Source organism: Canis lupus, chromosome 15, assembly GCF_048164855.1.
Source record: "Canis lupus baileyi chromosome 15, mCanLup2.hap1, whole genome shotgun sequence".
In the NCBI taxonomy this organism is placed as follows: domain Eukaryota; kingdom Metazoa; phylum Chordata; class Mammalia; order Carnivora; family Canidae; genus Canis; species Canis lupus.
Window position 1 is genome coordinate 40,022,364 of NC_132852.1, and position 13,285 is coordinate 40,035,648.

Below are 13,285 nucleotides of genomic sequence, written 5' to 3' on the forward strand. Positions count from 1 at the left end.
ACACAGTCTCCATCCCAGGACCCTGGGACCTTGACCTGAGCCGAAGGCAGATGCTTAACAGACTGAGCCAGCCAGGCATCCCAAGATTTTGGAATTTTTATGGAAAAAAAAAAAATCCACTTCAGTTTTTGAAATAGAGATGTTAACCAACTATACCATCAGATGGACATTTTAGTAGTCTGCTGATAATAATATTGCCTGAATATAAGATGCATTAAAATAATACATGAAACCCAGTCTGGAATGCTATTTGTTTTTTTTTTTCCCCCTCATATATAAATAAATTTTGCAAAAACTTCCAAAGAAATCAGTATTACTGGAGATGTAACGATTGAAAGACAAATGTGGAAAGTCCTAAATTTTCCTTAACAAATAGGTTTTTGGTTTCTGTGCTATGTAACAGATACTCTACTAGAAAATTTTTTTTTTGAAAATTTTTATATTAGTTTAAACCTCAGAAGAATCCTCTGATCCTCTGATACTAGTGTCGTGTTCCCTCCTCCACTTTATTTCATGGATGAGACTCACTGAGATTTAAATAATTTAACCTTAGGTTTCACAGGCATGGGGCTGGCATGCCAGCTTGAGCATGACTTCCGAGCCTAAGTCTTCCCACAATGTCCTAGGTTTTCATAGAGAATCAGAGTGGGTGCCACTGTTCCCCCAGCTGCCATCTACGTGAAACTGGACTGTAATTCTGACTTAGTCATTGGTAGTATGATATTGGATAAATTATTTAACTTTTTGGCTTCACTTTTTCTTCCCTTTTTTTTTTAATCTTGAAACAAAAATCTTCATGTCTCCCCGAGGTTTGGGGAACGAGGAGACGTTGATATGAGTCCATGCCTTATCCCAGTCAACCAAAGGCACCCCCTCATTTGTCTCTTCTACATATTGGACTATTGTGTGAGATACCATTTGAAGGCACCACTTTTCCTTTTAAAACATTTTTGTTTTGTTGGTCTGTGTGATTTCTGAGGTCTCATGTAGATGATTATTTTTTGACAGGTGTTGATGCAGTGTAGTACCCCTTTGTATTTTCGTTTGAGAGGGAAAGGAGATAGGACCTAAGGCATCAGATTATTTAATGCATGTTCCTTCCTTTGGTAGCAATGCTGATGACAAGGCCATTAAATGAGGAAGAAAGCAGACTCTTGATGGAGCAGTCTTCTGTGTCTCAGGATACTGAAAAGTCTCAAATCTTTTATCTGTTATAATTGGAGCATCCAGCCTGCCCTTGTTTCCTTGCAGTGTAACTTCCTCAACCCAAGCCTCTTCATCCAGAGGGAAATTATAATGCCAGGAATGTGATAAAAGTAAAAAATACATAAAAATACTGAAACATAAATTAAAATATCTATTTGCTGTTGACATTGTAGAATTAGAGATTTCTTGGCAAGATACACGAGAGCAATGAGCAAGACCAAGCACCCTTTCATACATTGCTATGTTATCTGTGTTTTCTTTTATAGTTTTTTTTCCCCTTGTTGTGTCTGTTCTGTTCGTATATTGGAGTATCCAGTCAGTATTCACTCACTTGATAAGACAGTGGTGCTGACAAGGCCAGAGTCCAATCCTAAGGAATAGATAAGTTTATTTCAGTATATCAGGAGACCTACAAACAATTTTACAAAAATATTTCTGTTGATTATGAGGGCGCACCAGCAAATGAACAAGGATGGCTCAGTGTAAAACCCAACTAACTGTACTAAGGAAAAAGCAGTTTAGAGAGCTTGCCTGTTTGATGCACATTGTTAAATATTTAAAATATGGTCTCTTTAGTTGTCCTTGGAACAGCTGGCATGGTGAACTTTGAGTTAGTCCTGGTGAAAATGGAGAGAATTCTTAAAAGAAGCTTGACACCCTGTTCTTTTTTTTTTTTTTTTTCACCCTGTTCTTTTTAAAGGAAAAATGACTGGAGATTCTTTGTGGTGGCAAGTTCCCTAAAATGTGTTGGGAAGTGAGATTTAAATAGCTCTGGTTCTTATATCTAGGTGTTTAAAAATAAGAGGAAAAAAGTAAGGGCAGGAAATAAGTATCTCTTGTTGAATACATTTGAATAATCTTTACAAATATTTATTGAGTATTTGCTGCATACCCAATACTGCTAATCACTACTTATGGGAAGCTGATGAATTTATGAGCAAGATGGTATACTCGGAACCACTAAATAGAAAATGATGTATTTAAGTGCCAGATAATTGGTTTAAACCTCATGAACAGATGACTAATTTCATGCTAAAGATCCTGCGTAGAGACAGACATACGTTATAAAAGGAGACAGACTGTCAAGATCAGAAGCAGCATGGGAAGCCAAGGAGATGTGGTCATCATATTATGTACAGGAGAGGAGAGAACAGAGCAGTGGGTAAAAGCATAATCAGAGGCTTCTTGGAGGGATGATGATGTGTTCTGTGTCTTAAAGGGTAGTTAGTATTTGAACATAGGGAAAGAATGGGGAGAACATTGTGTTCTGGGAGAAGATGAGAGTGATGTGGAGAGCAGTAGAATATTGACTCCAGTGGAGGGGTGAGTGAAGGTATGAATGGTCATGGCCTTTAGCATCAGCTCAGAAAGGTGTGATTTGCAGTCTGTCCTGAGAAGCTTTACTTACTCTCTGTCCGGAGAAGCTTTATTTAATCCCTCTCAATCTGATTGAGGGCCCCTTCTGTACCTTAGAGTACAGAGCTTTTGAGTCAGTCATTCTGACTTCCACTACACCTTGTGACCCTGCCTGGAATTTGGCTATTTTTGAAATTCCACATTCTTCAATTTACCTATTATATTCATGATGGATTACTTCTATGATAGTTTGATTTTCACTTTTTTATGTTGAATCTTAAAATTTAGATTTTTGTGCTATATTGGTTTCCTCATGTGCCAAGTGCAAGACATTAAAAATTAAATCCTGTTTAACAATACATTTAATGAATTTGTCTTAAAAAAAAGACTAATTGAAAGAAAATTAAAATTTAGCCACTATGTATCATGAATATTATAATGTTTTATTTAGCTGCCCTTGTATTGACAGTGTGTTATTCCAGTGGTATTTAGGAACTCATTTTTATCTCTGAATTTGAATTTTATAGAGATGTTTTACAGCAAGCCATGAAATGAAATTGAAACTTGAGAGTCCTTCCTGGTATTTTGCTCTCACCGCCCACCCATTTGCTTGTAACTCTAAATTTCTCCATTTCCTCTGTTTATGATCTTTGACATCTTCTGATTTGGGTATAATTATTTGTTCTATTTTTTTTTTATACTGCCAGTATAAAAAAAAATATTGCCCAGACCCTTTGGTGCATTGACATTTTTTTGAATGACTTGAACTAAAAGGAAAATTTCTTAGGTGAGTGAGAGCTGTAAATGTCTAACATGAAACCCTCTGAGGGAGGATTTCTTAACTTCAGAGGGTCTATGAGCCCCCTAGAAATTTTATGCAAGGTTTCTGTAAATGTCCATCTGGATGCTTCTTATTGGGAAAGGGTCCATAGCTTTCTCTAAGAGATCCACGATACCAAAAAATTAAGAATCACTTCTGAGACGTGGGGAACAGAAAAATCAGTTTAAGGACTATATTTTCCTAGTCTTACAAATATAACTATTATCCTAAATCAACAACACTAATAAGATGTTTATTGTAAAATAACCTCTGTGAAGTAGTTCAGTTACTGAATGTATGTTGTCATTGTTTTTTGCAAGATATATCTCATACTAAAAAGATCAAACTGATTGATTTATACTTTATTTCTTCCTTTTAAAAAATTGACGTATTTACTGTGTAGGGATCGCTTTCTATAATCTTTATAAATATGAGGAGTGGTGAAAAATGTTGTGGGTCCGTATATCCATGGATTGCCTTGTAACTTAACATTGTCATCATCCTAGTAAAGAATTAATGAGTACCTTTTAACTTTTGAACAGTAGGGTAGTTGTCTAGGATATAGAAAATGTGAAAAAGTAAGTGGGGAAAGCATTATGAAATCATGAATATATAAGGACCCAGTGAAAAGTATAGGCAATATATATTTTAAGAGTAAAAAGGAGGGAATGATCACAGAGTCGGGTCAAGCATGGAGGACCTCAGTGAGAAGTAGAACTTATGTGGGGATGGTCATGACTGATGAGTAAGGCATAGTTGGAAGAGAAGGAATAACTGCCTAATAGTTTTATGGGAACACAGCCATGGATTAATTTACTATTGTCTGTGGCTGTTTTTGCTACTGTGGCAGAGTTGCATATTTGTGTAGAGACCTTATGGCCCATGGAGCTTAAAATATTTACTATTTAGTCCTTTGCAGAAAAGATTTGCTGATTCCTGAGTTAAAGAATTACAGCTTTAATTTAGTCACACTGGGAATTTGTTTTGTTTTGTTTGGGGGAAGGGAGGCATATAATGGGACTGTGGTGACAACAATGCTATGAGAAAAGTACTTTAGGAAGATTAATATAGCAAAATTACTTAGAGTGTTTTAGAGGATATGAATTCATGCTGAGGTGGGGAGGCTGCTTAGGACCAGTAGCTAATTCCTAAAGCAATAGTACCTGCTCTAGAGAAGCGATAGTAATAATATAAATGAAGGGATAGACTCATAAGACTTTTAAGGAACTAGTTATAGTCTTGGAGACTAAAGATAATGGGGAAATGTGAGGACTCTAAGGTGACGGGAAGTTAATGTTACATCAAAATAGGAATTCTCTCTCAGAAGCTAGTTTTTCAGGGAAGGTGATCACTATGACTTTGACATGTTGAATATATTACATGAGACATCTGTCAGGTAGTTTAGTATTGTTGACTCTTTGCTTTTTCCCTGCTTCTCTGGATGGACCCAACTTTCCAGGGATGGTAGGTACAATTTCAAGGGGGGCTGCCCTGAGACCCCATACAGGATCCCAGAAAAGAGAATTTATTTCCTCAGTCCAGGTTTCCTTTTTCCTGGTAGCACCTTTCAAAGCTTGAAGGCAGGGGGTTGGCTTGGTGAAATAAGGAGGATGTTTAACACATGTTTGATTACTGGCTATGGAGCAGCACAGGGCACAGCTTCCAAAGGCTCCCTGGAACATACCGATTCAAGTTTTGCCCATCATACAAAACTCTTCCTTTACATTCTTCACATGAAACACACATCCCTCCTAGATGCCTCCTAAGATCCCCCCTACCCCTACCACTGTGCAACCGAACTAGTTTTTTTGTGAACTGCTTCTAGCTGTGGTTCACTCTATTTGTTTTCTCATTATGTTGTCATTAACTTGAGTTTCTCATATGTTGTCCTTATCTTAGGTTGACATGTAGGAATGTAGCCTCAAGACCCTTAACTCTCCTTGGGAAGATTTCCTCTGTGTTTGGCTTCCTTCACTCTTTTTTTTAAAATTTTTTTTATTTTTAAGATTTATTTATTTATTCATGAGAGAGACAGACAGAAAGAGAGGCAGAGATACAGGCAGAGGGAGAAGCAGGCTCCTCGCAGGGAGCCTGATGCGGAACTCGATCCCGGATTCAGGGATCACAACCTGAGCCGAAGGCAGGCCCCCAATCGCTGAGCCACCCAGGCATCCCAGCTTCCTTCATTCTTGTACTTGAATGCAAACTGGTCCAGAGTTCCCCTGTTTTCTCTCCTTGTTCTGTTACTGCAGTCCAAGGCAAGACCCCACCCCAGATGTCTGGTCTGGCTGATTAATAGTTGCTTCTGAATTAACTATTTGAATCATTGACGTCTTTCTCTTTCTATCTATAGTGGTTTCCATATGATTAGTATTTCCCGCTCAACAGAGGTGTGAGGTGGGCTGAAGCTTAGGAGAGATGTTGGGTCTGGACACCTGGAATTATCAGGGTAGAGCCCTACTTTCAAATACCATTTTGTGGTTTTCAGTTACTTTATCATGTGACCTTTCTAGTTTTAATCTTCTAGCAACCTTGTGAGGTAACTACATTGTTTGACTTGTGAATCAAAATTAATTGCAAATTTTTATTTTAGTGAGTACAAAAGGCTGGAAAAAAGTTGACTTTTAATGATTTTTTAAAAAAATAATACGTGAAAGCTGAAGCTCAGAGAGAAAAATATTTGCCCAAATTATATAGTAAGTAATGGAGCAAAGTCTGATTCCTAGTAGTAATAGTAATATTAGCTAGTTTGTACTAAATATTTCCTATGTGCTGGGTGCCCTTTTAAGCACTTTATGTGTATGAACTCATTAGGATGCCTTTGCCACCATACCAGTTTGTCTTTTGGATGATAAATATTTATTACAAGCTCTTGTATTTTAGAAGGCAAAGAATGCTAAGTTAGAAGAGCAGTAAGCTGAGAATTGATCGATTTTTTTTTTTACATTTGTTTTTATTTAAGTTCGATTTGCCAACATATAGTGTAACACCCAGTGCTCATCCCATCGAGTTCTTGATACTACCTATAATCAAAGGACAGAAGAACCATGACCAGGACCAGGACGGTATATTGCTATACAAGCCAATGGGGGGACAGTTTCTAAAAGAAATGGTATTCCCTTCTGTCCTTTGGCTGAGCAGATTCTGCTCTGTTTTGGGGGCTGAGTGGAGAGTTTGGTTCCCTGCCATCTAGCTCATGGATGCCCTTATTGCTCCCTACAGAGAGATGAAACTTTACATTTTACACTGACGTAGTTGAGATAAGATGAGAATTTTTGAACAGAAACTCTTACCAAAAGAAGGAAAGAAAATAGAGATAGCAAATAGAGGAGTTTATAGGATAGATAATTATTTAAGTATGGCTCACTGAGTCCTTCTGGCTAGCATTAGTTGCCCACTTGAATACAATTTGGATACTTACCAACTTTTCTAAGTTAGGGGAGATTCAATTACTCATAGTATTTGCTTTCAAATTTTACTTCTGTGTATGGATAAGGACCCCTCAGGTCACCTCTTTAGCTCAAGACTCTACTTTCCTTCTAATGCTGTCCTGGCACCCTTGGGCTCTGATTCCACCCTGGGCCCCATATGTGATGAAGGCAGTTTCCTGACTGTAAACATTTTCCTCACTAATTATACACAACCAGAGTTTTGTGCCATCTTGAACTGCCCTGTGCTTTGATATTTGTGCTTCCTGAGATCTCAGAGGTATGAGGATACAACAGGTAACAAAATAAAAAAAATCAGTGACTTCATGGAAGTTTCATTTGGATCTTTGGAGGGCTTATATTTTTATTACATTCTGAATAATGTTAATTAGCCAGTTGTCAGTATAAGAATCTACTAAGGATAATATTGGAAATAACTAGACCATTCGACAATAACTAAATTATATTACTACTAAAAATGATGTTTATGTGGTTTATATTAATAAAAATAACATGATATGAATACTATGGTAAAATAAGTTAATACAATCAACAAGAAAATAAAAGTTCAAATCCCCAAACTGTGCTAGATTAAGATATAAGAATGAAGTATAATCTAATGATTTTGTTTCCTTCTACTCTTCTGTATGTGGGCTGGCAACTAAATTCCTTCTTCTTCCTTATTTTTTTTTTTTAAACTTTGGCCTGAGAGATGTTTCTTGCTCTTCTTATCTTCTAATTGTGTGTCAGTTAGGTTTCTTCAGCTTCATACTCTTGATCTGTAAAAAGCAGTTAATATCCTATATACTCCCAAATTAGGGTAAGGATGTTTCCCTAAAAAGCTTGTCAGAAAAGGAGTGGCCTTATTTATTTATTTTTTTGAAGATTTATTTATTTATTTATTTATTTATTTATTCATTCATTCATTCATTCATTCATTCATTCATTCATTCATGAGAGACAGGCTGAGAGAGAGGCAGAGACATAGGCAGAGGGAGAAGCAGGCTCCTTACAGGGACCCCATGTGGGACTCAATCCCAGATCCCAGGATCACGACCTGAGCTGAAGGCAGGTGCCCAACCGCTGAGCCACCCAGGCATCCCTGGAGTGGCCTTATACTCAAGTTTTTTACTGTTCCTATATTAGAGATGTTTTTATTATTTTGAATAACAAAGAACTTTTTGGAGAAAGCACATTAGTTTGAAACAACTACCGATAATGCTAGTTGGGATGTTTACAGAAATCACTAAAACAGGTTAAAAAAAAGAAGAAAATGTTTAAACACGTTTAGTAATTATTTCTGGGGAAATGATCCTAGAGTTGTAAGTGTCAGAAGTCACTGTAATGTAGCCTTTTAAAGATGACTTCCCAAGGACATAGAGTAAGTGGTTACATTATGAGTATCATCTAAAGTGAATGGATACTGTAGGTTAGGATAGAATTTCCAGTTACAGCATCACACAGATTTAAATATTGTTGTATCTCAATTTAAGACAGAACTGAAGATGTAATATATCAAAATAAGATGCTATGGTAGCAAAGATCCTAGTGACAAATTGCATGTGAAAAGCTTGAATAATATAATTCTCTGAAATATAAATGAATAAAGGCTAATATTTTTGTTTTATGTGGTATGTTGTTAAATACATATATATACAAAATTAACATGGAATTAACAAAATACAAAATTAGCATAACTTATGTGCAAATTTGTACAAATATGGACAAATTAACAGTAAAAGTGCTAATAGGTAAACTGAGATCTTTTAAAAAAAAACTTTTTTTTTTTTTTAAAGAGAGGTGGAGAGAGGAAGGAGGGGCAGAGGGAAAGGGAGAGAATCTTTAGCTGACTCCACACCCAACACGGAGCCCAGAAGTGGGACTTGATCTCATGACTTTGAGAACATGATTTGAGCTGAAATCAGGAGTTGGACACCTAAGTGACTGAGACCAACTCAGGCAGCCCAGGTCTTAAAAATTTTAAGAGTTTGAGCAAAAATTAATTTGAATCAGGCAGCATCCAATATAGGAGACAGACAGGAGTCCCAATTTGCTGTATGAAATGAAAAACTTAATAGGCAGAAAGGAATGGAACAAGGAGGTTATAGTAGGCAACAAAATGGGTTGGTTATTGTAAAGTCACTTTCCTATAGGGGATGGCTGGGGCCTGTCAGGCATAGTATATAACTAGTACTGATCAGGTGATTCATTCCAGATTGAGTGGTGTAAGATTACATTTGTGAGAGTGCCAAAACTGTACTTCAGATATGTCTCATTTTGGTACTGTGGAGCTTAGGAATAAGCGAGACCATTGCCTGTTGGTTTTTTTGTTTTGTTTTGTTTTTACTTTTTTATTATTTTGTGTTTTCTTTAATATGTTACATTTCACTGTAGAGTTAATTTTTTTTTTAACAGTATTTTGGAGCATAAAGCTCTGGCATCATACCAGTCTTGGTATGGCCCACCACTCCTCTGTGCTCACTTGGATTTATTTCACGTTGTATCTTCCTAGATTCTATTTATCTGTCTGGGTGAAGCTTAAAAGTTCAGATGTATCTTAGGATAGAGACAATAGACATATATAAACTAAATTTCAGTAACCTTGAAATTGGATTGAGTTTTTTTGTTTGTTTTTTATTTTTAAGATCTAAGAACCAAACTTAAACTCTTGATTTACTGGAATTTGCTTAATGACAGACAGTTATTTCAAATAAGGAACTTTGTTACCAGTTCTTCTGATAGTATTGTCTTCCACATGGATTTAGGAATTAATAAAAGCTAACAATAAAATATGATATGGTGATAAGAATTGGCATCATATAGGCAGTCTTGATTTGTAAAAGTTTAATTCTGAAATCTCATACTAAATTAGGTAACAATTTGCTTGCTTGTCGGTATTACTTTGAAGATTTTGAGAAATAACACATATCAAATAACAATTTATTACCTACTGCTTATCATTTCTGAACTAAAAGGGGCAGTGCTAGGGATGCTAAAGAGGAGAAATACATTACTGATTAGAATTTTATTCTTGGGCAGTGCCTAGTTGTTCATTTCTCTTAAAAATTTATTAGAAAGTTTGTACCTGGCCTTTTTTTTTTTTTTTTTCCTGGCTTTGTTTTATCAGATATGGTAAGGCACACAGGCATGGAAGCTGTTGTCATGAAGGAAGAAGTTTATATCCACAGATCCCTAGAAACAGGAAGCATAGTAGGTATTCAGGGCAACATGGGGAAGGAGGCCAAGGGGGCCCAGTATTTCCTGTGGTTCCTTGCTGGAAGGAATGGGCAAGCAGAATATCCATGAGTATGTTTAGGATTGGATAGTTTGAATAATTTCATGGGTGTTCTGGTCTATCATGGTAGTTCCTACTTGTCCAGTACAAGGCCCTGGAGTGATTTAGGATAGGGGGAATATTGGTTTAAGAGTGTGAAGGATTTATGAAGGAAATGTGGTGTGGCTGTAGATTGGTTTGTATATCAAAAGTGCACTCCCCTGGGAGTCCATTGCTATCTCCAGGAAACAGCTACTGGGGCAGGGAGGGATTCGTTGCCTCCTCAAGAGCCAAGCTCCTAATGCCAGAGCATCAGTATAGCAAATAAGAAGATACAGTCAATATAAACTTTATATTACTGTACAAAATGTTTTATAATTTAAATTTCATACTTTATTAATAAACATTGGTTGTAGTTAGTTGGCATACTTTTACTTATAAAATATTCCTTTACATTCTAATGAAAAATAAATCCAGCTTTTTTGATTACTTCACTCTGTCAGTGATATTTCTAGAAAAACTATTATATTTTACAGAAGAAATATAAACAGAATATTGGTTTGAATTTTTTAATAGTTCCGAAGTATCTGGTATTATGGATTCTTTAATAATAATGGCAGTATTATTGGATTAAGTTTCAGACATAAAATAATTTCAAGGATGGTATTTCTGTCAATCTAAATAAAGAGGTAAACTGAGGCAAGCTTGAATGACCAGAAATTGAGTTTATTTGGGAATACCAGAGCAATTGCAGTTTGGAAAATACATGCTGTATTTCTGGCCAAGGAGTACAGCAGTGAAGGGCCAGCCAGAGTTCAGGGAGGTAAGTTCTTCGGCTTGAGGATTGAGAGAGAGTAGTAGCAGATACTTGTAGGTCAGGAGATAAGTCTCGGAATAGGAATAGGAATAGGAATCTCTCTCTTAGTTGCTAAGTACTGTTTTTCTGTGGGTGCCTGTGTGAGTTTCTCCATCTCATATCCTCTGGTTCCATTTTTTTTTTTTTTTGGTTCCATTTTAGATTGAAATCCTTTCATTTAATCTAGTTATGGACTCAACTGCTGTTTTTGTATATACGATTTTTAGAGATGGTGCCCATGAGAGACTAGAGAATATGTAACAAGTCTATTTTTGAGCTTTACTTTTTGAAATAGAAGATTTTAGAGTGTCAGTCCAAGATACTGTTAGTTAAAGCCTAATGTGAAATGCTAGACATTTGGAATTGGAACATTTGTGAGGTGGAGACATATTTCTTCATGGTCCCTGGTAATTGCGGTTGGATAGCCTTATAATAGCAGTAACTTTATCAAGCATCCTTATTCTTGTATTTGACTTTCTTTGTTTTTCTCCTTTAACATTAGCTTAGTAGCATGCAGATTGGATATATTGGATCCATTTAGAGACTGGAGGAAAGTAAGATGGGGGAGGAGCATTTCACATGCTGTTGCTTTAGCCATTCAACCCTTTTTGTTCTGTTTGTAAAAAAACAGCATAGCTGTTAAGTATTGGAAGTAATATGTTTTGCTTTTTCTTTCCCATGGGGTCATCCACTGACTTTGACTTGGCATTGGGGAGGGTGCAGGCTCAAAGGATGTGACATAAAAGTCATGATACATAGCCTAGCCCGCCAGGTAGCCCTTGAAACTACCGGGAAACTGTGGCCTTTAACTGTGTTTCACAGGGTCGTGGAGAGTTGTGTTAAATAAAAGCTTGAATTAAGTACTTGAACTAAAGGTATATTTTTCTCTAACATAAAAGAAGATGAGAGTGGGAGATCTATGGTGGGTTTGGACACTCATTTTCTGTGTCATCTCCCTAACTAACAGGATGCCTACAGTTAAGGATGGCTACTTGGCTCTAGCCCCGTTCCATATTCCTGGCAGAGGAAGAAGTTGGGGAGGGCAAAAAGGTAAACGCTCCTGTTTCTTCCCCAAAAGCTCCCATAGAAGGAGCTTTTTTTGAAAGGCATGCCTAATAACTTCCATCTTCCCTCTCATAAGAAGTCAGTGTCATTGGTTAATGTTTATATGAAGCCAGTAGAGGTTTTTCTTTGCTTTTCCCATCAACTCTGGAAAAATAGCAGCTCTCCTTGGAGAGGTTTTTGAAAAGTTGGTAGTTTTAGTAAAAAAATGTGATATTAATACTAAAAGAAATGATGATTATGGAAAACAATAATAGTGAGCCTTGAGCTTTTATTATATACTGGTTGCTACTCTGAGTGCTTTATATATTTATATGCATAGTCATTAATCCTCAGAATGACCCCATTGTTTTCCTCATTTTTTTTGGATGAGGATATTGAGCCTCTCAGAGGTTAAATAATTTGCTTAAATTGACATAATTGGAAAATAATGGAGCCCAGATTACAAGTCTGGAACGTGTGCTTTAACCACACTTTAATATTGGCTATAATTTAAAAACCTGCAGCTTAGAAATAAGGAAACTAATGCTGGACGATTTTAAGCCATTGTCTCCAGGTCCCTTGAGCAGTCAGCACTAAACTCCTTCTGGACATTATTTCCGTTGTTTCTGTGTGCAGTCTCTGGGTGCCCTCTCCACCTTTATCCTCTTATATTTGGGCCAGTGTTCTGGAGAGGTGGCTATTTTTGGCTTTCTGTGGTTCTAAATCTTGAAAATTATGTTCTTCCTTTAGAATTCTTATACTTGACAAGGAAGCCCACAGGAGACAATGTAGCCTAGTGGTTGAGAGGGTGGACTTTGTGGCCTTCTTGCCTATGTTTGCATCCTGCCTGTGCCAGTTCTAGCCACGTAACCTCAGACATGTTACATCCCTATTTGTGTTTCAGTAGTCGTATCTGTAAAATGGGTTAACTGTAGCAGCAGCCCAGGGGGCTGTTAGTAGGAATAGATGAGTTAATACAATAAACCTGCCTGGTGCCTGGTACATAATAAGCATTATATATGTATTTTCTGTTGTGATTTTATTACTTAGTGGAAAGGTACATTCCAAAGTAGGTTTCACACATTTTTTAAAACCTGTTAGCCTCTTCTCAGTAAATGCATATGGAATTAATGAAAATCACCATCAGTTGCTTTGTGTTGTTGGCCTACGCTTTTGACACTGGAGTATTAAGGTTATAGAAGATGAGTTCTTTTTGCTGTTTGTATTAACCTCCATTACCAAGACTAAAGACCAGTATTACATTATGCTTTTCATCTTGTGCTGTTTTTCACCTCATTTTT

The 13,285-nt window shown here is 36.7% G+C and overlaps 1 protein-coding gene across 9 annotated transcripts in view; it reads left to right on the top strand.

Annotated features, from left to right (window-relative positions):
- PSD3 (pleckstrin and Sec7 domain containing 3) overlaps window positions 1-13,285 on the top strand; it is a 592,272-nt gene that overhangs the window by 164,640 nt on the left and 414,347 nt on the right. Inside the window, exon 3 of one of the 9 annotated variants that reach the window (XM_072776758.1) lies at window positions 11,908-11,990. The exons of the other annotated variants lie outside the window; for them this stretch is intronic. Coding sequence (XP_072632859.1) covers window positions 11,909-11,990 — 82 coding nt within the window. The 5' untranslated portion in view covers window position 11,908. The remainder of the gene's footprint in view (window positions 1-11,907; window positions 11,991-13,285) is intronic. 9 annotated transcript variants of the gene reach the window in all.